Source organism: Lichenostomus cassidix, chromosome 13, assembly GCF_008360975.1.
Source record: "Lichenostomus cassidix isolate B80296 chromosome 13, HeHo_3.0, whole genome shotgun sequence".
Classification (NCBI taxonomy): Eukaryota; Metazoa; Chordata; class Aves; order Passeriformes; family Meliphagidae; genus Lichenostomus; species Lichenostomus cassidix.
The window spans coordinates 7,363,095-7,391,053 of record NC_139494.1 but is presented as its reverse complement, the minus strand read 5'-3'; the positions used below and the strand labels follow the sequence as shown (position 1 = coordinate 7,391,053).

Below are 27,959 nucleotides of genomic sequence, written 5' to 3'. Positions count from 1 at the left end.
AATTATTAACTTTCAGTAAATAAGCAATGTGGTGATAATGCTCTGCTGTTCTGCCAAACACAGCTTTGTAATATGAGAGAAATTTTTATTGATGAATTGAAAAGATACAACATTGACACTTCTCCTTTCTCATACACTCTTCATTTTCACCTGTAACCTTCCACTACAGGCAGGAACTGATGGCTCATTTTATGGTAGAACAGCTCAGAAGCTGAATATAAAATAGACAGTAGGGATGGAATTTCTGATAGAAAAACCTTTTGAAAGAAAACCGTTGTAAATTGAAAAGAAATACCCTTTTGTTAAGTAGAGCTGCCATTAGACAAAAACAAATTCTGGTGAGCTAAACCATGAAGTCTAAACTGGAAGTGCCCAGTCTGTTACAAAGATTAAAACCTGAGATTTAGCAATTACATGTCTTGTGAACTGATATTCTTACGAACTGAAGACAGAAATAAAGATCCTTCCTCAATGAAGACTTACATGACATGCCTAGCTATATAATTTAATTTGTTATAGATAAAGACCTTAGTGCTATCTATAGCATATTTTCCCACCTATTGTAAACTGAGGTTTGCTTGGAAAAGCAATAACATCCATTCCTGCCTAGTCACAGCAGCTCTGGTGAGATCAGGTGAAAGTGTGATGTGAGCTTTACGTGTAATATGGATTTTCCACCTCACCAGCAAGGTGTGACTCACTGAGTGGGAGCCCCTGAGCTCTGGGATTGCCCTGACTGCACAGGCAGTGTGTGGGAGTTCTGTGTGAGCTGCTGCTGGCTTCACTCTGGAAGAAAAAACAATTAATGGCTTTCAAAGGGCACTTCCCTAAAGCTATCCAGTCTGCTGTGGTAAATCTATAGGAATTTATAACACACAAATGCCTAACATTTTAAAATATCCATATGTGAAACAATGTCTTTAACAGTGCAACAAACACAGCACTTCCATTGTCTGTACAAAACTCAATTTACTGTCAAGACTGCAGTTACTGTTTAAGAAACCAGGCTAGAATGCATTGGCTTGGATTGTGTTATACACCTAAGATTTGGGTCAGGCTGTAAAGAGTGCAGGTAGAGGACAGTAAAATGGGCTAGACTTAAAATTTCAAGTTGCTTCATTTCGTTTCAGGTGAGTAAATTCAGATAAACACTGCAAATTACAGAGGGATTTTCTTTAGGTTCTTGAACTTTTTAAAGCCTAAGAATCTAAGCACAACTTGCCCCTCTCTGCCCCTCCAAGAAACCTGTAAAAGTTAAAAAAAAAAAGGAAGTGAGGAAAAAATACAAGATCTGAACACGGAACTTTAACATTGCTCTAAATACTTGCAAATCAATTCCCAGACTTCCAGTTTTACCTTCTGATATATGTGACTTCTTGATCATTATCTCTAGTCACACATCAATAACTTAGTCGCAAGTATTGTAGGATTCTGGAGATATGGTTGAAAACATACACTTCCTGTGAATACCATTACTTAAACATGGGATTCTGTACTTAAGGCACTGAAAAATGAGTGCCCAGATAAAATGAGAGAGGGTAAAGCATCTTTGGTTTGGTGGCACTTGAATAAAACCCATGAAATACGAACTTATTCAAACTGCTGCATAGAATCCAATAAGCTTGAAGTTTATATCCACATCTTCACAAATACAATTTTCAGCAATACTTTTTTTACTATTGAGACATTTAGGAGGAAGCAAAGGCAGGTGATCTGGAACAGAAGACTTCTGGGGTAGCAATTAACAACAGCATAAATCCTACTGTTTCACAAAAACAGGTGTTAGGCAGTCCAGATTCTCACTAATGCTGCTCTGATGAAGTTATTTGTTATTTCTTTGTTAAACTATCATCCCATTTACAAGTATACAATTAATTTTCTTGGTGATAATATAAATGAAGAATACATCAGCAGGAACCTGCCTCTTAAAAGCTGCTCTCCACCATCTGTGATAAATAAAATCAAATTTACATTAAGCCTTCATTACAATCATAAATCTCCCATTATGCTGTCTTAAAAAACATAATTTAGCAGATATATCTAGCATCAAACATCTACAGAAAGAGCAAAATTGGTTATATAAGAAAGCTTCATGAAAGATAAAAAATACACAGAAAACATGATTACCACCACAACTGACAAAATTTCTAGGGTAAAATTTGGATATAATTATGGTTTTGATATATGAACCAGACAGTAAAAATAAGGTTGTTAAGTTGCTCCTCTAGGACAGCTTCTGTAAAATATACTGAAGTTGTTATTTTTCTTGTTGGAAGTCAAATATAATGTGCAAAGAACTAAACAGCACATCCTTGTAACAAGAGTGGGTGGACTGAATGGCAGTCTACCAGTTCCATCCATCTGACCATGATATACTCACTTGTCAACAGATTTAGGCTGTGGCTTTGGGGAAGACATAATTCTTGGGCCCAGCCCAAAGATAAACATGTTGAGAGGCAGCATGAGGTCCAAGGATAAAACTCTGGAGAGAAACTGCAACTAATTCAACAACAACAACAACAACAACAACACTAAAAGAAAAGTTCTGAGATTTTTCTATGCAAAAATCACTGAGAAGTTTTTGTTACAAAGAAAAGAAAGATGAATTTCTAGCATTTTACAACAAATTTCCAAATTAAAAAAGGTCCAGAAAAGTACTTCATATGATCATGTTCAATGCTGATTTAGAAGAATGAAACAGAGAAAGTTCCACAGCTATAGATACTGCAAGGCTGGGAGGACTAGTCCTGACAATATTAAAATGAAAAGTCTTCTGCTTTAAAATTATGAAAAAAAAAAAGAGCTGAATAAATTGGAATGTTCCTGCATGATTTATTTGTACACTAATAGCCTGCTTTTTTGGAGAGAGTCTAACATTTTGTCACTCATTTCAAAATGAGTGACAAGAATGAAAAAACCTTCTTGCCAAGACATGGTTAGCCATTTCAAATTAATTTCTCAGTAAATTTCTGTGTATGCAAAATATATATCAATATTATGTATCATTACAAAATTCATATTATACTTTAATTGGTTTTGAGTATGCATTAATTCTAGAGAAAGTAAAAAAACTACATTATAGTTTTCTTCATGATGTGGTGGATTTTTGTGTCTGTACATTTCAGTCTAACTTGAGTTTGGTTAGGTAGACATATTATAGTTTGAATAATGGATTTGAAAATTCATGGACAGAAAGAGGTCCAAAAAAAAACTCCAATGTATGAAAAGAATAATTGATTTAGGCTCTGTGACCTTTACTGTTGCATCCTTCCGGCCACCCACAAGTATTAAGTTTCTGACAACCACATTAGCAGAAAGTGGAGCTTGTTTTGAGGAGATGAGCAAGGACAGGTATGCAGGGCTTCTTGCACACAGCTGTAAGGTGCACTAAGTTAGGGAGAAGTCTTGACATTTTTTTACATGGGGAAGAAAACTAAATTTAAGTCTCTCACTCTTCTAAAAGGAGGAATAGAGACATAAGAATAAAAAAAAGACTTAGAGTTCCATGTCCTAATATAACCTTTCATCATTATAGAGGTATTCTCAAAACTAGTTTCTAAGGAATAAAAAAGACATATTCATATATAGACATATATTTCTCTCTATATACACATATTTGAGTTTAGGCATAATCCTACCAACCTCCTAATGTTTTCCTAAGTCACACGAAACTAACTCCTGGTGTCTATCTGTACATAATCCAGTGATCTCAAAATTCATGAGCACAACTAGGTTACTTTCTCTAGTACATAGTACTTGGAGTTACATCTTATTTTCAGGGTAGAAATTTGCCAACTCATCACCACTGTATTAAGCCTTGACAAACTCTCTAGAGCTCTCTAGAGTGTTTCAAGAAATCAATTAACCAAATTCCCTAGCCAGACACACCTTCTGGACTGCAGCTACAGACATTTCTTCTACTTCACATAATTTGTCTTTTTTTGCGTCTTATTTCTACACAATTTGATATAATGACCTAAACTGCACTCAGGGATTCTTTCATGAACCAGAAGTGTGTTCTGCTCAGGGTCACAGGCTGTAGATGCAGTACAAAAGCAGAGGGGATAATGTGCTTTAAACAAGTGTACAGGCACTGGTCTTACATTAATTAAACATGGCATTCAAAGGAGCGCGGCTGCAGAAAAAAAGCCTCACACAGCTGACTTGACCTTTATTCAGATGTCATGTGGAATACCAGCACAGATCGTGGAAACAAATCACCTTCTGACTGCTTCTGCAAAGTGCTGTGAGCTAAAACTGCAACTTCCTCAGATTTCACTCCTACCCAAACTCTGGTTTTGTAAAACACGACGAGGCTGGCCAAGCACCCTGTGCACTGCTGACTGCTTCATATGCAAGCTGTTCCTTGAGAATGCAGGAATGTAAATTTAGGAGAAAGACTAAGCTTTCACAATCCATGCCTACTTTATTACATAACCTTCAATAAACTGCTGTGTAAGGAATACCTTCTGAGCCTGGATCAAGAATCAGTCCTCGTGTGGCTTTACCTGTACTGCAAACAAAAGGAAAATTCTCCTTGGAGAGAAAGAAAGAGGATGAATTCTTTCACTGACATCTGGACAGTGGCAGCATTAGCTCCAGCAATATAGAGCAGTAAGGATTTGAGATTTTAGACTGAAATTTTAAGAGCTTCCTGTTGCCTTAGTGTTTTAATATCCTGTTCAGTTTATTAACTGAGTCTGAGTATATAACCAGTTTAAAAATCCTCTTTTTGCCAAAAGCTTTTACATCTTGTTGTAAACATGTTATAGATGCTTACTCACATTTTATACTAGATGTACCTCTAGTCCACAGGGTTAAGATGCCATTCTATCTAATAGATACTGACTGGTTTTAGGTACCTTTGCAATAGTTTCTTCTCCCTGAAGATGCATTATATGATTTCTTCAGCTAGAAATGAACAAATATTGCTATGAAGTGAAAAGGCTAGCAGCAAGCCAGCAGTAAATAGGTGGGGAAATAAAGGCATTAGCCAATCCGAATTGTTTTGGAGCATTGCTTTGGAGCAATGTCACAGCCCTGCTAGTGCATCTTCACACCACAGCTGGAAATTTGGGGACCTTGTCTGTTTGCAGGGCACTGAAAGCCATCACAAGCTGGCCTGCAAAAAGCCACAGGTACACAGCAGTGCATTCACTTTGCCTCAGGTTAACACATCTCTTCATCTAATTCACCTCTCCTTGTCTGGAGACATATATGCATATGACAGCGAAAAAAAAAATGCATGGGCTCTTCCAGTCATTCTCTAATAAAGAGGTAAAAAGAAGTTTGGAAGCTGTTGTGGGAAATGCCAGGCAGCAAAGCTGCACCTGAGCTGACACTGCCATTTCCAAGGGTGCTGCTGTAGCAGAGGGCATTGCTGGCACAATGCAATAGAAAGTTCTCAGTCTCCCTGCCCAAAGAGCACCCATGCATCAGACAGTGAAGCTGAAAATGGCATCTGGGGAAGGAGGATGCTGTGGGAGCCTCATTTTCCTGCTAGATGACACAAAGGCCAGAAATTGTCCACCCGCAGCGTACCCAGTTGCGTAGTTAAAATAATTAGGTGCAAACACTTGTGAAACAGGTAATTGCATGGGTCTTGTTTATCTCAAAGCTCTGATAGTGCAATGGAGTTCCCTTCCAGCGAAAGATCTGAGGAAAACTATTAAACTTATCCAGCTAAACTTGGTCAGACTCCTTTCCTTGGTCAAAAAGTTGTAGGAAAAAACCTGAGCAGCTGAGACAACTTGAAGGGGAAGAAAGTTACCAAGTGCATCTGAGAGCAGGTTAAGCTTCTACTCGTTATTGCCTTGCCATCTCACCTCTCTCAGCAGCCCTGTGCTAATCCAGATATAGCAACAGTGGGACAGGAGGGCAATGAATTGCAAAGATGCCTATTTTTGTTTAAACCTTCTAAGCTCCCTAAGCCATTCGTTACTTTTTGAGAACACTTCTATTGTATTCAAATCTATTAATATATGTTTAATCTTATTATATTTTGACATTCCACGTTCTTAATACCCAAATTTTGGATGGAAAAATGCCATTAGTCTGACAGGTTCTCTTGTTTGTGGCCTGCACTGTGAGCAGCAATGCACTGTCCTTTTCAGGTGTGCTGACTGAACACCTTACGTAATACAAAGAGCACCGAGTAAAGAATTACTTATTGTTTTAAAAATACACTCAGTATTTTTTTAAAAAGTGGTTGTGTTCAGAAAAGAAACCTTATCTAAACATGCAGAGGTTAGCAATGCCACTTCACATTTATTTAAAGAAAATGCCTGAATAAATTTGTATAAACAGTTTTACGAAGCGTTGCATAATGCACTGACATTTTTCCCGTCTTTCCCAGAGGGAAATTGTTGTATTACTGCTTACAATAACAGAGTATGATTGCAAAATTAAAGGTATTTTTATTTTTGTGACTTATCATGTACTTCAGGTATATTGCCTGTGCACTTGCAGCACTTTTTGTGCTTTAAGCTAGGTTGCAAAGATGTAGACTTCAACAATTACTGCAACTGCCTCCAATCTAAAACAACATTCAGTGATGTATTTACATAAATTTTACATTATGCAAAACCCAATGCTGCTTCTGTGAAGCAGGAAATTAAATTATTTGAAAGAACATAGCTAACAAATTCTGTATAAGAAATGTTTATTTGCAATAATTAACTCTTATATACCTAGATGATTTAATGATAAAGAAAAATAAATAAATAATTTGGAAATAAACACTACCTGAATGACATACAGGTAAGAATTAGACAGACTAGAAATGGAAGAAAGGTGCACCAAATCATTATAGGGTAATGCCTCTTTAAGGTTTGATATCTGAGCTGAAAAATGGCAAGTTTCTAGGTAAAATCCTGCTAAAGAAACAATAGTGATGTTGAAGAAAAGACTGACCAAGAGCTCCTTAAAGAGACAGACCTATAGCTCCTCCTTTAACAAGAGTTTGGTGTAGGAAGTTCTCCCAGTACTCACAGCAAATATCATCCCTGCTGAATTCTGATGAATTGATAATAAAGTATATAGTGATTCAAGAGGAAGCTCATAATATCACAAAAGAACACTCACATCTTGTAAAATCAGTTCTTCTCTATTGGATCCTAATTAAAGATGGAGTTTGTGTGGTCCCATTTCTAAAATAATTTCGTTTTTATGAAAAACTGCTTCTGAACTAAATTCAGCAGTTCAGACCCATTTTTGATTCTTATAAACGAAAATAATTATATAATATTTGGCTCCCTTTAATAGATAAAATATTCAGGTCCATTAAATATGAATCTGCTTTCTTGCTGCTGGTCAAACAACAAGAGCAGCTGTCAGCTCCTCTCCTTCTCCCCAGAGAAGTCTCTGCGCAGTAGGACAAGTTCTCTGATCCTCTCCTGTTTGATTCCCTGTCTGCTCCTTAAAGGATTGCAAACCTGATTATCAGATCAGAGTGGATCTGGATACCAGGGCAGAACTGCCATAGACTGTTGACCATGCCGGTTTAGTATATTAAATAACAGGCTCAGTATAAAAAAAATACAAATAATATATAGTTTTTCCTGGTGTTCCACAGTGTACCTTGTGTCAATCCTGTAGGCTGGTAGATTTCTGCAACAGTTATTGGAATTTACTCTGCCTACTGGATTTGATTAGCACACTAGTTAGGGCTTTCAAATTCTTCATGATCAGCAATTTGCCACTGGATTTGGACTATTGTGTTACACAGCTGAAAGATCTGTTTCATGAACAAGAATATTGAAAACACCACAGGTGAAACAAAGTGTATGAAAATATACCTCAGCTAGTGGTGGCACTCTGACACCTACAGATTTTATCTCCTCACTGATGTTAGAGGTAAATGCAGCTCTAGTCTTATGAAATTACTTACAGGCCAGTTTATAGCATTGGTTTTTTGAAGTGAAATTGAATTTAAAAAGAAAAAACCCACAAATTAAATAAAAACTTACAGCTTTCTTGTTTGCATTGCTGAAAAATCGTCAATAGAAATAAAAACATGTTACAGTGTCTTCATGAACTTTAAAATGTCAAAAGATGACATATGGTAACATAACATCAAAATTAATCTCATCATTATGAGTTTGCCTTCATTCATTAAAATATGTTTCTCTCCAACCAAAAAGAAAAAGATAAGCTAGTGAATGGATGAGATCTGAGCCATGGCAATATAACTCTCAATCTTAAAAGACTATAAACTATAACCTATAAAATTATTTTATACTATCACCATGTGATAGATTTTTGGAATAAAATGTGCTTCTGTCTGCAGGCCCAATATGTGTGTAGAAGTTCTGAACAAACATTAGAAATTTCACCACTAGAGCTGTATGAAACTTTTTTCCAATTCACAAATACTCCTTTTTTCTAATTTACTTTTTTTTTAATTCTGGCTTTGATTTTTTTCTCCTTGGAGTATCACAATGAATTATAATTCAAAGAGATTCCCCTGACAAAAAAAAAAAATCCCACAATCCCCTCCACCCCCCAAAACCCCCCCCCAAACCCCCAAAGATAATTCACACTTACTTAACTTTCCAATTTTGCATGTGTGTGAAAGTTTATACATTTCACACTGAGTACATTTTTGCATTCAGCACAGATTTGCCACTGTGTGAAATTCATCTCAAAATGGTCAAAGTGACAAATTACAAGTGCTTTATGATAAGTGCCCCATTTTCATTAAGCATAATGGATACTTTTTGCAGAAGTGTGTATCTTGGCAAACATCTTTTCTGCCTCGATTCTCCATCACCAGGGGGCCACTTTCAGATTCAAAATTAAGTGCACAGCACATCGATGGTTTGTTTCTGAGAAGTTCCTCATTTAGTCAATAGCATCCTTGCCCATTATACATTGAAAATATGCAAACTTGTCAAGCTTTAAACACTTCTGTAGCAAATATTTCTTATCCAGCTCATCTGAAAGATTTATGAAAGTAGGTTAAATTTAGGTTGTAGTTCCAATGTTCCATACAGCTCTTACTAGAATATACAGCCATCATTTTGGATTTGTTCCTTTGGAAACAGACTGTACATATTCAAGTCTACATTCTAACTAAGAAAACAACTCTCACCGACTGCATGCTCTAAAACAAGTCACTCAGCTTTCCAGGCTAGAGGGCAGCATTCATTGCTGAGGTGCCTAAGCACACTGCTCTGCAGAGCTAACACAAGGTCATCATAACTCCACTGCTCATTTTCTACAAAAAATTACATTTTAAAGGACTGTCTGGCAGAAGGGAGAGTCTGCCTTCCTGGGGAAATGCTGAAGATTTATCCCCATTCCAGTTTACCTTATTGACATCCATTCTCAACTTCTCATTGTTGGCACTGGCAGCTTTTTCTGCTGCTTTCTTTTGACGCTGAGGTCCCCTGCCAAAGAAGATGTAGTTGACCAATGCATACTCCAGCAGAGCCATGAACACGAAGACAAAACATCCCATAAGGTACATATCAATGGCTTTCACATATGGAATTTTGGGAAGAGTCTCTCGAAGATGGGTGTTAATTGTTGTCATTGTGAGCACAGTTGTGATTCCTGGAAAACAGAATTGAGAAATCTAGTGATTGAAATAATTTTAATTTTCTAGCATAATAATTCATACTATTCAAATGCTAGAGTTGGAAAACCATAATTTTTTTTTTGCCCTGAAAAAAAAAGACATCCCTAGCCTCTTTCCATATTAATAGAATCCTAGAAAGCTTTGGGTTGGAAGGGATCTTCAAAACTCTCTAGTTCCAACCCCCTATCATGGGCAGGGAACCTTCCACCAGCCCAGGTTGCTCATAACCCCATCCACCCTGACCATTTCCAAGGATGGGGCAGCCACAGCTCCAGGCATCATTATCCACTATCTCACTGCACTCACGGTGACGAATTTCTTGCTAAAATCTAATCTAAATCTACCTGCTGTCAGTTTAAAGCAATTCTCCCTTGTCCCAAGTCCATCTCCAGCTCTCTTGGAGCACTTTTAGGCTCTCAAAGGTGCTCTAAGGTTTTCCTGGAGCCTTGTATGCTCCAGGCTGAACAATTCCAACTCTTTCTGTCTTCATAGGAGAGGTGCTCCAGCCACACAATTATCTTTGTGACATTTCTCCAGCCTGTCAAGGTCCCCCCAGATGGCATCTCTTCCCTCCAGCATGTGCACAGCTCCACACAGCTCGGTGACTGCTGGGGGTGCCCTCAATCCTACTGTCCATGTCACAGACAAAGATGAGGAGCAGCACCAATCCCAACACAGACCCCAAGGACACTCATCACTGGTCTCCACTTGGACATCAAACTGCTGACCACAACTGAGTGTGACCATCCAGCCAATTCCTTATCCACTGAATGCTCCATCCAACAAATCTATGACTCCTCAGTTTAGAGGGAAGGATCTCATGCGTGACTGTCAGATGCTTTGCTCTCATTCCACCAGCGTTGGAACCCTGTTGTTGAAGGCCACAGATTTTGTCAGGCACAACTTGCCCTCAGTGAAGCCAGGATGGCTCTCATCAGGCACCTCCTCACTTTCCATGTGCCTCAGCACAGTTTCCAGCAGGATCTGCTCCATCACCTTGACAGGCACCAATGTGAGACTGAGCATTCTGTAGTTCCCCAAGACCTCTTCTTTTCCCCTTTTAAAAAGAGGATCTCTGCTTCCACTTTTCCAGTCAGAGAAACTTCACCAGACTGCCATGGCTTCTCAAATATGATGGATAGAGTTTTAGCCAGTACATTTAGGACCTGCAGATGCACTTCACAGTTCCCATGGACTTGGGCTTGGGATCCTCAGGTTCCTTAGATGGTCTCAAACAAGATTCCCGAAGCAGGTAGTTCTTCATTCTCCCAGTCCCAGCCTTTGCCTTCTGCAGCTGGGGCAATGTGTCTGGAGCACTTGTCCATGAGAGCAAGGCTTAAAAAAGGCATTCAATACCTCAGTCTTCTCCAGATCCCGGGTATCCAGGCCTCCTGTGTCCTTGCAGAGAGGCTTTCCATTTTCCCTAATCATCTTTTAGCACTGATGTATCCACAGAAGCTTTTCTGGTTGCCCTTGATGTCCCTGGACAGATTTAGTCCTACCTCGGGGTTTAGCTTACCTAACCTGATCCCTGGCTGCTCAGACTCTTTTTGTGTATTCCTCACAGGCTGCCTGACCTTACCAGCACCCTCTGTAGGCCTCCTTTTTGTGGCTAAATTTTTTCAGGAACATCTTGTTCAGTCCTTATGCTGGACTTGGATTTTTTGCGTACCATAATAAACACTACACCTATAATAAATTGAGCTCAGTCCAACAAACAGGAGTTGGATTCCATGAGTGTATTTTTAACCAGCTAAACTGAAACCTTCTGTAATGCGTCTCAGTTAAAAATTACAGGCTACAGTCACTGTTATCTTCCTTTCCTTCAGCATTTTCAGGACGTCTGTAGTCTCAAATTCTTAAGGCAAGGTGTTACACAAAAAGGTCTGGTAAAACTCAGACATATTCTATAACATTAAAATGTCAAACTCTCAATGGCATCTTTTATGGGGATTTACTTATTTTAGCTATACAAGAGCTGTACTGGCAGGAATCAGTCTCATTTAGACAAAATTTGGCAATAGATACAGATATTTATTTTTGTAACATGCTTGGATCTTACGATGAGTGGCACAGAATAAACACACATGGGACTAGTGATGAGATACTCAGATGAATACTCTAGAGATTAATTAGGGAAACAGTTTTGCTGTTGGAATTTAAGGTAACATTGAGACAAAAAAATCATAGAATCCTACAATCATTGAGGTTGGAGAAGACCTTTAAGTTCATGGAATCCAACCTTTAACCCAGAACTGCCAAGTCCACCACTAAACCATGTCCCCAAGCACCACACCTACACATCTTTTAAGTTCCTTCAGGGATGGTGACTCCACCACTTCCCTGAAAAGCCTCTGCCAGGGCTTGACAACCTTTTTTTTACTGAAAAAATTTCCCCAAGGATCTAATCTAAACCTCTCCTGAGATAACTTGATGCCATTTCCTCTTGTCCAATCTCTTGATACTTGGCAGAAGAGACCAACCCTCAACCCCCAGCTCGCTGCACCTTCCTTGCAGGGAGTTTTAGAGAGTGATGTTCCCTCCTGAGCCTCCTTTTCTCCAGGCTGAGTTCCCCCAGCTCCACCTCATCAGATTCTTGCTCCAGCCCCTTCCCCAGCTACATTCCCTCCTCTGGACTCTCTCTAGCCCCTCAATATCTTTCTTGAAGTGAGGGGCCCAGAACTGGACAGAGGATTTGAGGTGCAGCCTTCTCCCTCAATGTAAGGACAAGTGAGCTATACAACCCTAGTAAAAGTTCATTTAATTCCTGAAAGGAAAAGTAATTTATAATCCATAACAGTGCTGAACACGTGTTCTGGACTGCCATGGGCAAAAGCAAACTAAGTGCATTCCCTCTGGAGAAAAAACAAGCAGCAAAAGAACAACAGAATATGTTGAGACAATTAGGCTAATTCTGGTTCCAATAATTATACAGTTAGCTGATTCAGACATGAAATCACTTTAATTTTAATTTAAATTGTGATGATTTAAATGCTGATTCAAATAACACAAAGCTTAACAAGCCAGACATAAAAAGATCTAACATTTTTTTTTTTAAATTTTCAAATCATGCACTCTCCACTAAACCAGAAGGTAGAGAAAGCATTCAGCTAATGCACACTGCATGAGATGTGTAAAAATGCCTACCTAAAGCAACTCTTGCAGCTGAAGCATCATAATTAATCCAGAAGGAAACCCAGGACAGGATAGTGATCAGAATAGAAGGCATGTAGGTCTGCAGAATGAAGTAACCAATGTTTCTCTTAAGTTTAAAGCTGAGAGACAGCCTTGGGTAGGCACCTAAAAGAGAATATTTGGTATGGCCATAATTTATTTGTGTAATGCCTGAAAACATTTTTCTTTTCTGTCATTTTGGTTTAATTGTTTCATTCAACACAAAGTACACTCAGAGCTGAAAGATCCAGGATATTCAGCTGCAGAATTTCTAGCAAGAATTGGGATAAAATAATCTTTTATTCTAAGGGTACAAGGATGCTCTAGGTGCGTATCTGCTGGTAATCATAACATTCAACAGTCAACAGCCAAAACACATGTCAGAGCAACAAAGCAAAGAAATGCCTCTTCCCTGGCAAGTGTCACATGCCAACTTCAGTGTAACCCTTACCCTAAACGTCTCTCCAAGAAATGCAACACTTGTCTGTTGTCACTGGATACCAGAAATACTGTGGTGTATGAAACACTTGTTGAAATGGGAGCCTATAAACCATTCCCCAAGTCCCATTTCTGCTTGGTTTTGAAGAATTTGGGATGCACAATACTTCTATAGTTCCTCCAAAGATGGTTTCTATCCATATCTGGAAATTGAGTTTAGATGATAATTTTTTAACACATCTAACGGGTTTCTCAAGTATGTAGAAAACATCACATAGGAACAGCCAATCCAACTCTTGCCTCCCTTGAACAATTTAATGTCATTGAAATACGTTAATAGTTTCTCATTTTGTTTTTTATTTAATTAAATCCACTCTGATTTTCTGCTCCTTCTCAGAAAGCATCTTTTCAGCCTTCAGAAAGTCATACACTTACTAGAATAGGCGAAGCTGAAAATCCTGGAACAAGCATTTTAAAGATTTTACATCAAAGAAAAAATAATTAGTCTAATACATCCACAACTTAGCAAAAGGAACATCTAAAAATAGGGAGAAAAAGGTTTCCAAATTTCCTACAGGCTGGGTTTTTACTTGTTGAGTTTATGGCACAGAGGTGCATAAGTGGCTTAATCAGTTTTCATAGGAAAACAGAAAATACAGCTCATTTGATGAGCCTTAACACGACATTACTCTGCCCTCTTCATATGTTAATGAATGAGGTGCTTTATACACTGTGGAAGCTGTAATAAAAACTTCTGCTTTCAAAATTCACAGTTGTTGCTCTATTTTATTCCCGTTTCTAAAATTTTTGCTCCTCAGCTGCACATTGAGAATTAATCCAATTTTAAAAGTCTTTAAAAGAATCTCCCTTTTAAGTTCCCCTCCACAAACCTGTAGAGAAAACAACATTCTTGGTGATAAGCTTGTAGTCTACAATGGAGAACTGTGGCAGTTCGATCTTTGTCACTCCTGTGACTGCATTATCACCCCCACGCCAGTAAAACTCAATGTCATCTGTTGTGTAGCCATCTATAAAAACAGGAGAAAACAAGTGAGATACACATCTCTTCTGACATCATGGGGAGCACTCCATTCACTCAAAACATATAAAATGTATTTCTAAAAATAAGGCGTTTGTAAACATACAGACACAGGTCATTCTAACTATAACCTCAAAAGGTGTATTTTAATATTTTTTGGGTTTGTATTTATTTTTAAGATATAGCACATGAATGTATCAATAAAACAAAATTTAAAACCAATTAAGACTACACACATCCCATCTCTAGATAGCAACTGTACATCAGCTTATGGCAACTTCTGATCTCATGGCTGGATAAAATGGAATGAGTTTGCTGTAATTTCTGTCCCTGAGCTGAAAAACTGGTAATGTTTAGTTTTTGTTGCAAAACCAGCATAATTATTTTTCTAAAATGGTTTGGATGCAGTAAAAGACAGCCACATTCAGTGAGGATTGCAAGAGGCCTTGTAAGAAGAGCTACAGCAGATGCAACAACACCCATCACCGGCAAAAAAACACCCACAAGAAACCAACCAAACAAAAAAAATCCCACCACCCACAAAAACACCCCAGAACACAGCACATGTTCACACAGCCATAAAACATATGCATGGAAAAGGAATCTGGGTTCCCAAATGGCAGCTGAGCCAACTTGCACACTCTGGAGTTGGTGTACAGAAATGATCATGGGACATCAGAAATAAATCTATTGTAAAACCAGGAAACAAGATATTCATTAATGTTTCTTTATTCATTAATCTACAGATTTTTGCTATTGAAAGTTGTAAATAAAATAAACTCAAACATAGAATAATGACTTTTTTTGCAAACTGAGATAATTAATATTTTATATATATAACCTTGATTTTAAGTTCTCACCCACAGACAAAAGACAAAATTGTACACTACACACCATTTTAGAGTGATCAAATACCACTTAATGCATAGAAGAATGCACAGGATCTATAAAACTGTTCCTGTGCATCAATAATTTTTGATAATAAGTAGAATCCAGGTGTACGGCTGTAGCAGAAGGCAAGCGAATTTGAAGACATGAACCAAATAATCTCTAAAAGCACTGAAACAACTATAAAAATCTATCTAAAACACACAGATTTCTGAAGTATTTTGGTAAACACATTCCTACAGTATGTTGATATCAATTCCAGAGTTTTGTATAAGTGACTTTTTCTTTCCTGGTCACAAGTCTATCTTCTGAAAAGAGGCACACAGCTTACTTATGTTTCCTTGCCTAGCAACACTTTATATTTGTCAAGTCTTTCTCTAGGCTCTCAGAGAGACAAATAAAATCTAAAATAAACTAAAATCTAAAATAAATAAGAATAATTGTATTGGTTGATCTCGAGATATGAAAGCAACTTGCTACACTCCATGTTATGAAAAATATAAAAGAACATCCTTAGAGAGTTTAGGAAGGTTAATATTACTTTGTTGTGAGGGCTCAGTCTTTGTGATATTGCCAAGTTTTGCTGATATTCTATCTGACACCTGTCTTGCCCTCCAATGGCAAGTTCAAGATTCTAATGCTATTTTCCGAACTTGGTGGGATTAAGCAAGGTAATTTATTTAATTTGGAGATAATTTAAATTTTAAACTTCACAGCTAAAATATCTCTATTTTTAATTATTTCTGAAGAAAAAAATGCTAAGTAAGTTTCAGCAGTGAAAAAAATTCCCTTTTCCATGTAAGAGAAAAAATGTTTTTAAAAAGCCCAAATAGCTCTTTATTTGGTTGTCTTATTTAGAATATCTGAACTTTTTTGCCTGTGAACACTTTAGCCTTGAACTTCTCATCCCAGGGCTTACACGAGAGAACTCCAGGATTTACATTCCAGCAGGCTGCCAAATGTTTCAGCATTACCAGCAAGACCTGGTTCAGCTTCTCCCTGCATTCCCACAGCCTCAACAGGAGGCAAATATTGAATATGAGTTCTTAGGGGAGAGGAATCCTTTGAAATTCTCACCCAAAAGTTCAACCTGAAGATTCCAAACCCCACAGCTCTGGGTGGCTTTGGGGAGAGCTGGCAGAATTCCCTGCTGCTTAAGGGACTTGCACGGGCACATGAGAAGCTGAGACTGACCCTGAATGACAAGACTTGTTAGTAGGTATTGACAAGGAGAATTGCAGAAGACTCTTTAGGCTTTCATTAAAATACTTCTCTCTCTTTCCAAAAAGGATAAATTATCCCATTCATTTCGTAGCATGGAGAAGGAGAGAAAAGAATATTACAGTCATCTGCACATGAATGGTCTTGTGTACTGCTAAAGTACCCCAAGATAATTTGATATAAGTCTAATATCTGCAAAACATCTGCCAAAAGAGAGAATGGGCCTATTCATGTCTCTAGTGGCTGTTTTACAGTAAAGTCCAATTACCTGTGGCTATAATAAACTCCTTCTGCAGGTATCTGGGACTCAAAACAAGTCTACTTAGAAGTTAAAATTATTTAAAGACCAACCAATTTAAAGAAGTAATAAGAAGTCTAGAAAAAATAATCTGTGGCTCTTGACAAAAAAAAAAAAAAAGAATTAATAAATGTCAGTTCAATTCTTCTCAATTATCAGATCATATATTGGTAAAGTAGAAAGGAAAGCATACTAAACCCAAAAATGTTTCAAGTAATCTTTGCAAGAATATGAGTTTACCACAGAGCACTATTTGATTTAAACTGTAAAACAACTGTTGGTTTACTATATATTAAATTATATGTAGCCCTCCTGCCGGCAGAGAGAATCTGATTGATTGCTTTTCCCTCAATCATTTATATATCATCAGCAGCACGATTTACTTCACGTTCAGAAAGTTCAATTTCTCATTTCTGTCATGCATCACACACTGGCAGCCAAGCAAATCAATACATTGTCCTGGTAATATGGCACCAATCCTGAGAGAAGCAAAGCATTCTCCACTCCCATTAACAGTGACAGGGAGTTTATCATCGTCTATACATTGAGGAATGACAGATGATGAAGAACTGTAGTGGAAAAACAAACAACTAGTAGAACATAAAATAAAAACTCCTTCATACAGAAGCTATAAGAGAACCAATTTTTTCCCAGCCTACACAAGACAAATCAAAACTAGGAAATTCTTTCAATACAAACAACCTAAAATGAAAGCTGCAGCGTTACTGATGAGAATGGAAATATTTAGACACAAGACAGTTATCAGAAAAACTATACAATGGAAGAAAAGAAGCAAATTTTTCTGAAAAACTCAGGATTTATCAGGATTCAAACAGTGAAAATGTGCATAAAACAAAGGGAGGGTCAGCAGTTTGTGTGAGCTTGAGCAATGCATGCACACATCCTGCTTCCCCTCTGAGCCAAGAATAATCCCTTCAGCACGGACAAGGAGACACAGGAAACAAAAGGATCCTGTTGGGAACCATCTAAATCCTACCTCCAGCTGCTCAAGATTATGCTAATAATTGTTCCTCTAGTAACATCCTCTACCTGTGATTCCAAGCATTGTCAGCATGGAATTATGATGAAGCACAGTTCAGCTGCTTCAAAATTTTTACTGAGCAGGTCTGGAGATTTGGTGAAAACTGGAATCACACCACCCCTCTGACTGCCCTTTTTTTTTTTTTCTTTTTTCTTTTTTCTTTTGTTCACTAATACAAACCACATGAGAATTCAGTTTACAGCGGGTTCTAGAATTCAATACTACAACCACTTACAAGAAGAACACCATATACCTGCTGGAGAATAACAGAGTTGCATTGCACACATGGCATTTTTGGGGGAAAAAAATCACTAATTTATATTACTATATACAAAAATCTATGGTCTCATAGATAAGGAATGAGTAATGAGCTACTGAATTTCTCCTGCTGTTATCAAATGTATTTTCTTTGCCTAGCCACTCACAATACAGTAGCTTCCCAAAATAAAATGGAGAGAACTCATGTAGGATATCTACACCCAACTGAATGTTTTGATTACAAATATACAAAATATTCTTAGCTAGCAATCATAAGACATTAATTTGTATAAATGCAGGCCATAAGCTTTCAGACTAATTGAAGAACTTGATATCAATAGGTCCTGTAAAATGAGATGAAGCCTATAAAGAAATACTAAATTAAGTGATTAATCCTGTTTGTATAACATCCTGTAGGATACCTTTAGTAGCAATATCTGTGCATTTCATCTATTTTGAAACATAGAGCCACCACTCTAAACCACTCCCTCTGTTTTCAAGATTTTTTTCAGAAGTTTGCATTTGCACAGAGTAAACAGCAAAATGACTTACAAAGTGATAAGAAACATGCAAAGTACATTTTGAAATTCTGAAACCTTTCAGATCACTCAAACTTGTTCCACTGCATCACTTCAGCCTTCACCATCCACTTACTCATTCAAAAACATAGCCAGAAAGAGTAAGTTAGAAGTGTTTCTTTGAATTTGCAGTGATGTTTAAAGCTGAGGAGAACACAAGACATGAGGTGCTGAAATCAGTGGGGTGATACAAGGGTGAATAGGAAAAACAGAGTTTGTGTGCCAGAGCAATTGGAAAAAAAGTGTCAAAGCAATTGGAAAAAAGCACATCATACTTGTTTCTCTCTCCTCTTTCTCATCCCCTCCAAATTCTGTCTTTCTGCATAAAACATTAAAATTCTTCTTACATTTCACTTCAAAGGCTTTTTCCCCTAAGGCTTGGAGGATTTGGATACAAAAAGGATGTACAATTTTCTGACTGCAGTGAAACTCAATTGATTTTTAGGTTAAATTGGTAACATTCTCAAAAAACAATCATCTTCAAGTTGTACAAATGGCTCCTTACTGGGGAGAGTAGGGTGGGTCAAAGAAAGAGACAGAAATGTGAGGCTGCAATTACTATATATAGCTATTAAAAAAAGAAAAGGTATTTTGGTGAACAAGTGAAATTACAAAATTGATTCCAGACCTTAGAGTAGGATTTCCATTATGTCAGCAGAACCAAGTCTAATTTTCATGTAGGTACTCCAGGCTGCTTCTTGCTTACAGGAAGGCTGGTAACTTACAGAATAGGCATCCTGGTGCAACACATTAATTTTTTTTTTCCTAATTATTTCAATGAAAATCATCCATATTTTAGGGCACCTCCTGCAAAACACTTTCATAAATAAATTTCCACTGCTACAATTTTTCTAGGAAAACAGAGATCAGGAACAGATAGGGAGAACTGCATCCATGCAACAATATTCAAAAACCTTCTAGCTCCTAGAATACAGCAATTCCTTGCAATCTTTCTGCTTCCATAAGTTCAGTTACTCCAACATGATGAATGATCTAAGAAGTTGTTGGATTCAACACTGTGGAGATCCTGCAAGCGCAGCAGAGATATGTTCTTCCTGCATGCAAGAATGCTCCTCATCTTTTTTCCTTCTGATTTCCACCATTCTCTTGCCCTTGGTGCTTCCTGCAGACCAAGTCTTATGTTTATGCATTAAATATATCCCAGAACTCAATGAAGTATAACACATCTGGCTCAGCTTTATTTATTTAAATGGCCAAAGTCCAGGGATTTCCATCACTATGGAAATTACATCTCTGATTTCTGTAGGCAAACAAGTAAGATTAGATAACTGTACATGTTTTCTACAGTACCCAGAAACATCCTACCCCTATTTCTGCCACAGTTGGTATTCCCTAACCCACTTACTTCATTTAGCAGATGACCTTTGCTGAGGATAAGGTTGACAACATTATGTCAGCACATTGATTAAGTCTGGATCATCCTGAAGGTTATTTCAGTGTAGCATGGGTGACATTAAGCAAATATGTGAGGAAAACATGGGTGGTAACAGTTGTCAATATAAAGTTGGAGCTAAACATATTTCTCATTTCCAGTACTACTAAAACTATGAAGAAAAAACCCCTTAATCTGTAAATTTCAAAAATCAGATTAGTATATATTACACTTACTGCAGTAAAGTTTATTATTTCCCTATTACACGTAACACAAAAAGAAAGGAGATTCTGAACACACAAGTAACTCTGTGAGACATGACAAATCTGTCCTAGACATAAAAGACAGGGGGGAGCTTAGTTTCATCTGCAATTAAAAGTAGACTATTGTAAAAAACTGGGAAACAATATTAAGAAGCCCAGGATAATGAACTATTTCCTTAAAGCTCAGTTTGATTGCAAGCTACACAGAAGAACAATGAAATTTACTTGCACTTCTCATAATAGTAGATCTTCAAAGATGTGATAGGAAATTGCAATATGTAACCATGAAGATGATACCAATCATTGCTGAGGAAAGCAACATTTAGGCAGAAATAAACTTCTATTTAAATGTGGACTGCAGCTGATGTAAATAGGATAAAAATGAATGCATCAATACTTAAGTGATCTATTTCAATGCCATTAAACTACAAAATGAACAGAATTCAAGTGAAAATAACCATTGAGAAAAGATAAGTGCAATCAGGTATAAGCAGGCAATGGGATTTTTTTGCCAGAGAAATGGACAGAGTGAAAATATAAATATAAATTATTTCCTATGTTTAAAGATTTAAGATTTTAGTACATCATTCATAACTATTTTCTTCCACATTTAAGTCAATGAAAGCAAGTAAAAGTTAAATAAAACAGATAAATACCTTCAATACCACACTTTGGCATCAAAAATTGCTTACAGGAAAACAAATGTTGTTCATCCCAGTTCCTGAGATTTAATCTCAATCCAAGACAAAGCACATGTCCCAGAAAGCTGAACTGTGAGATCCACGTGGAAGAGCAAACTTGGAATGCAAAGAGACTACCCAAGGTCTGCTTGAACCTTCCACCATCCCCAAACCCTCCAGTTTAAAAAGGATTATAGTGAGTGCACAGACTTTAATAATCAGGGCTAAAAACATCCAACTGAACAATTCAGTAAACGAATGATGCATCTCACATATTAACTGGATCATTTTACAAAAAAATATAAATTTGCATGGGTAGTCTCATCAACTCAACAGTCAAATAGGAAATCTCTTCTGTGTTTTTAAATGAGGAATATGTACAAGTAATGATTCAAATAGGAAGTTCTGTGTTCTTTTGGCGTAATATTGAGGAGCCAAGCTGGGTGCAGAGGGAACAATTTTTCATACTTTGATGCATATATATATATATGTATACTCTGAATTTTTCAACTGTATTCAGAAAAAATATTTTTGAAGATTGATGGAAAAGTCTTAACCCTCAACTCTGTATAAAACTGAAGACTGTTCCTGATCTTTGAAAATAATTATTAGCAACTGTCTTCTACTTCTGAGAAGCCATATTTCAGGAATAGAATTTTTATATAAAATGTACATTCACACTGAGTGGGTGTAAATGACAAATTATTTTCTCCTCTCTCCCTTCAGTAAGGACAAGGCTCATGTAGGGAAAACAAATACTTATATTTACACCCTACCATCAATTTCATCACTGCAGCCTGTACTCATCTTCATGATTTAGCTGATTCCTATACTTTTATCTCATTTGACTACATTAACTAATTTATGCATAGGAAAATTGCTGTCCAGAACAATTATATATGCTCTGGAAATTATTCAGAACATTGAATATCATTCTCTAACAGATAAACAAATCTCAAAACTTACTTATTTCAAACAAGACTTCATTAAAAGACTATGTATGCTGTTGGCTCTTTTATCTGATTTAAGAGTTGGTCTTTTCGAAACTTGAAATAGAAATGAGGGGTATATCCAAACAAATGAATCAGCAAAGCATCATCTCCACAAGCTCAGTTTTTAATACCTTAGATATGTAGGACCAAATGTTCTAAGTTTCCTGCAACCCACTATCAGCCTACATTTTGAATGCTGATGTACATTTAAAAAAGGAGAGGAAAAATGAACAACATCTGGCAACCTTAACCTTATTTATAAAATTGCATTAATACTCCACTCTGCTTAATTATCCCATAGCAGTATTAAAAATACAAGGCCACAAGGAGAAAAATGCAATTTGTAGAAGCAAGCCCTTCTGTTTGTGCCTGTGCCATTTGTTCAAAATATTTATTCATCATTATATGTTAGCTTGCAATGCAGTGTGAGGCAGTATTCTGAATTATTCCATCTTTACCTGAAGGACATCACAGTATCTAAAACATTTCACTTTTAGGTAAAGATCTGGTTAGGAAAGTTTAGGAACATAGTCTCATAGACTGTCTGACAAGAACATGCTAAAACCTGTTACTGCCAAGAGTGAAACATCATTAGAACATAAAAACCCCCATGGGATTTCACACATGCAGAATAAATTATGGATCTGGACACTTCACTGAACCTGCAGAAATTAATTTTCTTTTAGTAATGACCAAGCCATAATGAATGCTCCTTCTAAAGTCAACCCCCTGTACAGATTTTTGAACTTTTTCTCTCCTATCTGGATAAGTCTTCTGTCTTCTACAAGTTTTTCAAGGACAATTACACGTACCTTTGATGTGGAGAACTATTTATACAGTACCACGTGAATGAAGTTTATAGGAACTTTAATTATAGACTATGATATTGTTAGAACTACATCATTATTTTCTAAAAATTGCAGTAGTCCTGTACCATTTCTAGATGTCCTTCACATAGCCTAGCTGATACCAGAAACCACATCGCTGCTTCCTCAAAATATTTTAGTGGGAGCTGTGTGCCTCAAGGCTCAGAGGACTTTCCTGCAGGAAACTCTGTTGTGACACCTCTATCAGAAAAGACAGCACAGGTTTGCTGGCAGCTTCCCAGCTACCTTCCCAGGATGCTGCAAGAGGCCAGAATAAATTCTTTTGACACCCAGCCCTGCAGCTTTTAGAAATGGTACACAAAGAAAAGTTCTTTGGTGGGTAACAAGATGCTAATGGCTCTGGATGGGTGTGCACAAGGTGGCAGGAATTGGAAGTGTTTTAACAGATGGGGACAAGGCCAAAGGACAATGGAACCTGCTTCACTCTCTGCATTTATCTGACACAGGAGACTAACCCTCAGAGCCTCAAACACGCTGGCAAGCAGCTACTTCTGTAAATCCATGGCAGAAGAAACTTAATTTTGCTTTTTTTCACTAGAAAAGTTCATTTGCCCTAGTCCAGTTTAAAGTTTTGGCTTTTATGTACCACAAAGCCACATTAAATGCTGCTCTATAGGTAATATCCTGTTTTACTTGGTACCTTGTATTCCCCTCTGATCTCCACTGATGTTCCCAGTACCATACTAGGTTTCATCACCACATTGAAGAAGTTTATAAGTTCACAAAATTGTCTAGAACTTTTTTAACATTCACTTTTCTTTTGAGCTGCAACTCCAGGCATTGCTCAAGGCTATGCCTATTTCATGAAGTATATGTGGCTGAGACAAGATAATGCCAACCCTTAAAGGAACTTTTCCCTGCAAGCAGATTTTAACACACTGTTGACTTTTATTCTGTTTTCCTCTAGCTCTAGTATTGTAACTGTGTCAATATGCAAATCCGTATTACATAAGGTTGCCTCTTGGGCTGGAGAAGCAGGGTATCTGCATGAAAAAGTTCATTAAAATAAATCCAGCACAATATTTTAACATACATAAAAGGGAATCAGGCTCATATACAAAAGTTAAAGAACTACAACTTTTTGCTGAGAGCCCCATGTGGACTGCACCTCTCTCGTGCCTTTCAAATAAATACCCTTCTTCAAAAAAACGAACAGAAAAACACATGAATAATACAATAATGTATAATAGACCATGCAGCAATGGAAAATGTTATAATTAGTACTCCATAATCGCTATACTTTCCTGACAGAACTGCACAGAATCATTCTTGAAGGAGTTACGACTCAAATTCTCCTCCAAACTAAAAGAAAAAAAAAATCACCAATGTAACTATTTTCAGATAAACCTACAGTATTCCATACCTGTGTCTGCCTGCTCCTTATTTAAACTGCTTTTTCCCTTGCACAGTGACACTCATTGCTAGCTTATCCTTATAACCCAAGGCTTATGTGCATCACACATGCCATTATCTACATTTATATTCCTATTTTCTAACTTTGTCTTTCCTTTGGAAGTGTTATCCTGTATGGTGTCTGTGGGCTTTATGAATCAGAAAAGTTGCTATTTGCAGGGAACACATTGCTTCAGTGCAGAAGCAAGGAGCTGAAAGTACAGCGAGCTCTGTTACCATAAATATGAAAATTGGATTCCTCCTCTGCTCTGCAGCATGCACGGTGTCCAGGAGGCTGTCATGGCTCAGGAGCACATCCATGGTGCAGGTATCTGTCAGCCACCTTGTAAACATGGTTGCTGCTCCCAACTCTCTGTCATCTGTTACTGCTGTGGTCACAATGCTGTAGTATTTATGTCACAATGCTGTAGTATTTATAAGGAAATATTTTATTACTATTGTTGTCTAAAGCAAGTATTTGTCCAAAGCTTAAAATGAAAGGCTTCTTGTGGCTAGCACAGGTCTTTCTCGTGAGAATATTCCGCTGTGTTTTATAAACAAAGATAAAGTTTAGATGTTGTTGTTACAGCGTCTCGAGATTTGGACAGTTCAGGCCTGGCCAGTTTGGCCTAGGGGGAGGTTTCTGGCTGACCAATCTGGGTGACCTCTGAAAAGTCTATATATATGTTGGATTCAAATAATAAAGCGCTTTTTTCTATGCTGCGCCGAGAATCCGGGTTTTCCTTCTCTGCTCGCGGCTCAACAGTGACAGCTTCTTATGTGGTAAAGAATAAATGTGAAACAAAACATCTTTGGAAGGCACTGAGGTGAACATAGTGATCTCCCTCATGAGAGCTTCATCATGGCATTTGGCCACAAGTAAGAAGTGGGAACACTGGAAAACTGACCTGTCACCAAATGGCTTTTAACAGCCACTCTGACTTGGAATATCTCACGGAGCTGTTAGGCAAATGGAAAGGATGCAAACCCAATGTTTTCCTGGGCACAAGGTCTGTAATAACATTCAATTTGTGTGTAGAGTGGTGAAACAGCTAGAAATACTTTCATCACCCTTTCAGTACCAAGCACAGACACAGAAAGACAGAGTCTGATTCTTGTTTTGTAAAGCATCAAGAGCTATCGAAACAAAAAATGTTGCCAAGCCAACAGAGAAAACATCAGAGACTTTTTCTTCAAGGAAACTGAAAACCATCCAGGTCTGCAAACTCGTAACAATGTGGTGCTGCTTAGAAATTGTCAGTGAAGATACATGCAAGGACATAGCTAAAAGGGCTGAGGTGGAACAGCTCTCTCTGCAGCCCCATCAGACTCTTCATGGGGATGGAACTGCCTGGCCATCAACAGCAAACACTAATGAGTACCACAAACAGAAATGTATGCGGCCATGAAGGATGGGTCACCCCCAACTACAGGAAAATAAAGGACCTCTATTTCTCAGGTCACCATAGAACAGCAGAAAGCCAGGAGCAGGAGGGTGCAGAGGAGCAGCTCTCTGAGAAGATGCACCACTTTCAGCTGGGGTGGCTTAAACAACCTCTACACCTCCTCAGGCACAGCCTAAACTCTCCCTTCAGTTCGCTGTACACATGGCTGAGATCACCGATAAAAAGCCTTCCAATATCAGATCCATAATTACAACATTATACAAACCAGATACTGGTAATACCAATACCATCAGATCCATAAAAAGAACATGTAGAACACTTAAAAGGACCTAATAATATTAAATTATAAGTTTATTTCCAAATTTTTTTTGTGTTTGTTTTGATTTTGGATGAAATTGAACACACAGAAGGCAGCCTGCCAGCTTAATTACAATAAATTTTTTTTAAAAGTCTGTGCTGCACTTTTGTCCTCTTCACTAACCCAGATGTATTCATGATCCTGTCCATTATGGGTATTCGACACACCATTAAATAAAGAAAATAGCTCTACGTTGTTAACATTTCCTGTAGGATCAGCGCACTTGGAAGAAGGTTGATAGGCGAAGATATGGAACTAACACAATAACAGTTAAAGAGGCTTCTGCAAAGTCACAAGCAATCCGCTTGAAACAGCAGAATACATACAGAAGTGTTTCAGAACTGAAATTTAAGGAAAGCAAAAATCAAATAAAATTTGGAAAAGACAAAAAACTGTGGCAACAAAGAAAGGCCCTTTTTAAAAAGGAAAATTAATTAGTAGCACATTAGGAAAATCCAAGGGAAACAATTTTGCTTTCAATCTGTCTGCCTTTACTTCAACTTCAGCAGACTTGAAGTGTTTATGGCTGCATTATAAATTCACTTAATGTATATATTTATGGTATGTGCAAATTAATCCATAGTCTTATGAAGCACTAACTTGTCTAAAGCACAGACAAAACCAGCTTTTAATAGCAGAATTCTGCTTCAAGAGAACAATCTTTCAGCTTAGTTTCTTTTGCAGTCTTTGTACTGCAGGACTTTCTTTTTAGATTAGATCCCAGCATGGATGAAGGTGGGGTTTTTTTTAATAAGAAAGGAACACTTTACAATTCTACCTGTATTATTCCTTAGAGAAATTATCTAACACAGTTTTTAGCCAAATAAAATCACTTGACAAGACTAAGGGAAACCAAGAATGAGTTTTGTCTGATGAAGTTTTCATGGATTTTAGCTACTAACATTAATAAATTTTAAATCACTTCCCAAGTTATAAGACACTATATTAGGGGTTAAGGAGTATGTCAGCTACCAATTAAATGCAGCCATTTAATAGCACAAAGTAGCCTCACACAACAATTTATGGCATACAGTGAGACATACGAAATCCAATTAAAATTACAGGGGGAATTTAGCAGGGCAAAATTTAATTAGCAAAGATAAAATTTTGCCAGGAGACTGTGGCTAACACCTGTTCTGAAGTGTAAAGTGACAAGGAATATGTAGTAACAAACATTTGCGTCATAATTGATGTTACATTTGCTAGACAGTGCCTCCAGTCGCATTTAGATCCCTGTTTCCCTTCGACTGGGAAAGTGCTGCTTTCTCAGCTCCCCAGTGCTGCTCCAGAAGCCTCTGACTCATTCCAAAATCCTAATCCAATCCAAGCAGTATTGCTGGAGCACTGAAATATGCTGATTGTCACATTTCTGCACGCAGTTGAAATCCCATTTCCTCTCATCTTCCATCTCCTCTCTGTGAAGCTGCAGAGCTCCGTGTCAGTGGCCCTGAGTGGCCATGGGGACACAGGGGTGGTGGCCACAGCACAGGGCAAGTGGGTGAGCAGGGTATGATCCACCCCGACAGTGCTCCCTGGCCAGAGAACAAGGGCAGCCAGGCAGGGAGATGATCACTGAGGGGAATTGGCTTCCTCACTGGGACACAGGATGGGCAAGAGCACCTTCCCAACCACCAAGAAAACCCAGTTCTGTCATATTTTTCAAGTTGACTTGATTTGAGATTTTCTTAAATTCCACTATTTATCATTTGCATGCCCAAAGTAGTAATAATGAATCTTACTTACCTAAACACCCTGTGAAGTAAAGATGACTAATTTTTTTTTTTAAGTGTTATCTGCAGCAGAAATCTTAAAAATGAACTAAAGCTGTGAACTGAATCATCACCATCTTCTGTTATTTTCTTTTGGTATGTTTTTTACTTGCTTAGTAGAAAGTTGGTATTTCCTTTGATACACATGCAAAACATCCCTGGAAACATACAATTCATTCACAATTCTAGAAGTGATATATTGTCTAATAATAGCATTTTCCACATCTGGCAAGTTGTTACATTCACTAACGCTATGAATTAAAATCCAAATTCAGTTCTACTATCTCTAATGACTGCAGTTAA

The 27,959-nt window shown here is 37.6% G+C and overlaps 1 protein-coding gene across 7 annotated transcripts in view; it reads right to left on the bottom strand.

The window, feature by feature from the left end:
- GABRB2 (gamma-aminobutyric acid type A receptor subunit beta2) overlaps nt 1–27,959 on the bottom strand; it is a 139,632-nt gene that overhangs the window by 10,616 nt on the left and 101,057 nt on the right. For 6 of the 7 annotated variants that reach the window (XM_085073461.1, XM_085073462.1, XM_085073459.1 and 3 more), the window contains 3 exons: nt 14,083–14,220; nt 12,728–12,880; nt 9,311–9,555 (listed from right to left, as the gene is read on the bottom strand). In XM_085073461.1, coding sequence (XP_084929587.1) covers nt 9,311–9,555; nt 12,728–12,880; nt 14,083–14,220 — 536 coding nt within the window. The remainder of the gene's footprint in view (nt 1–9,310; nt 9,556–12,727; nt 12,881–14,082; nt 14,221–27,959) is intronic. The other variant, XM_085073464.1, reaches the window with a different exon arrangement.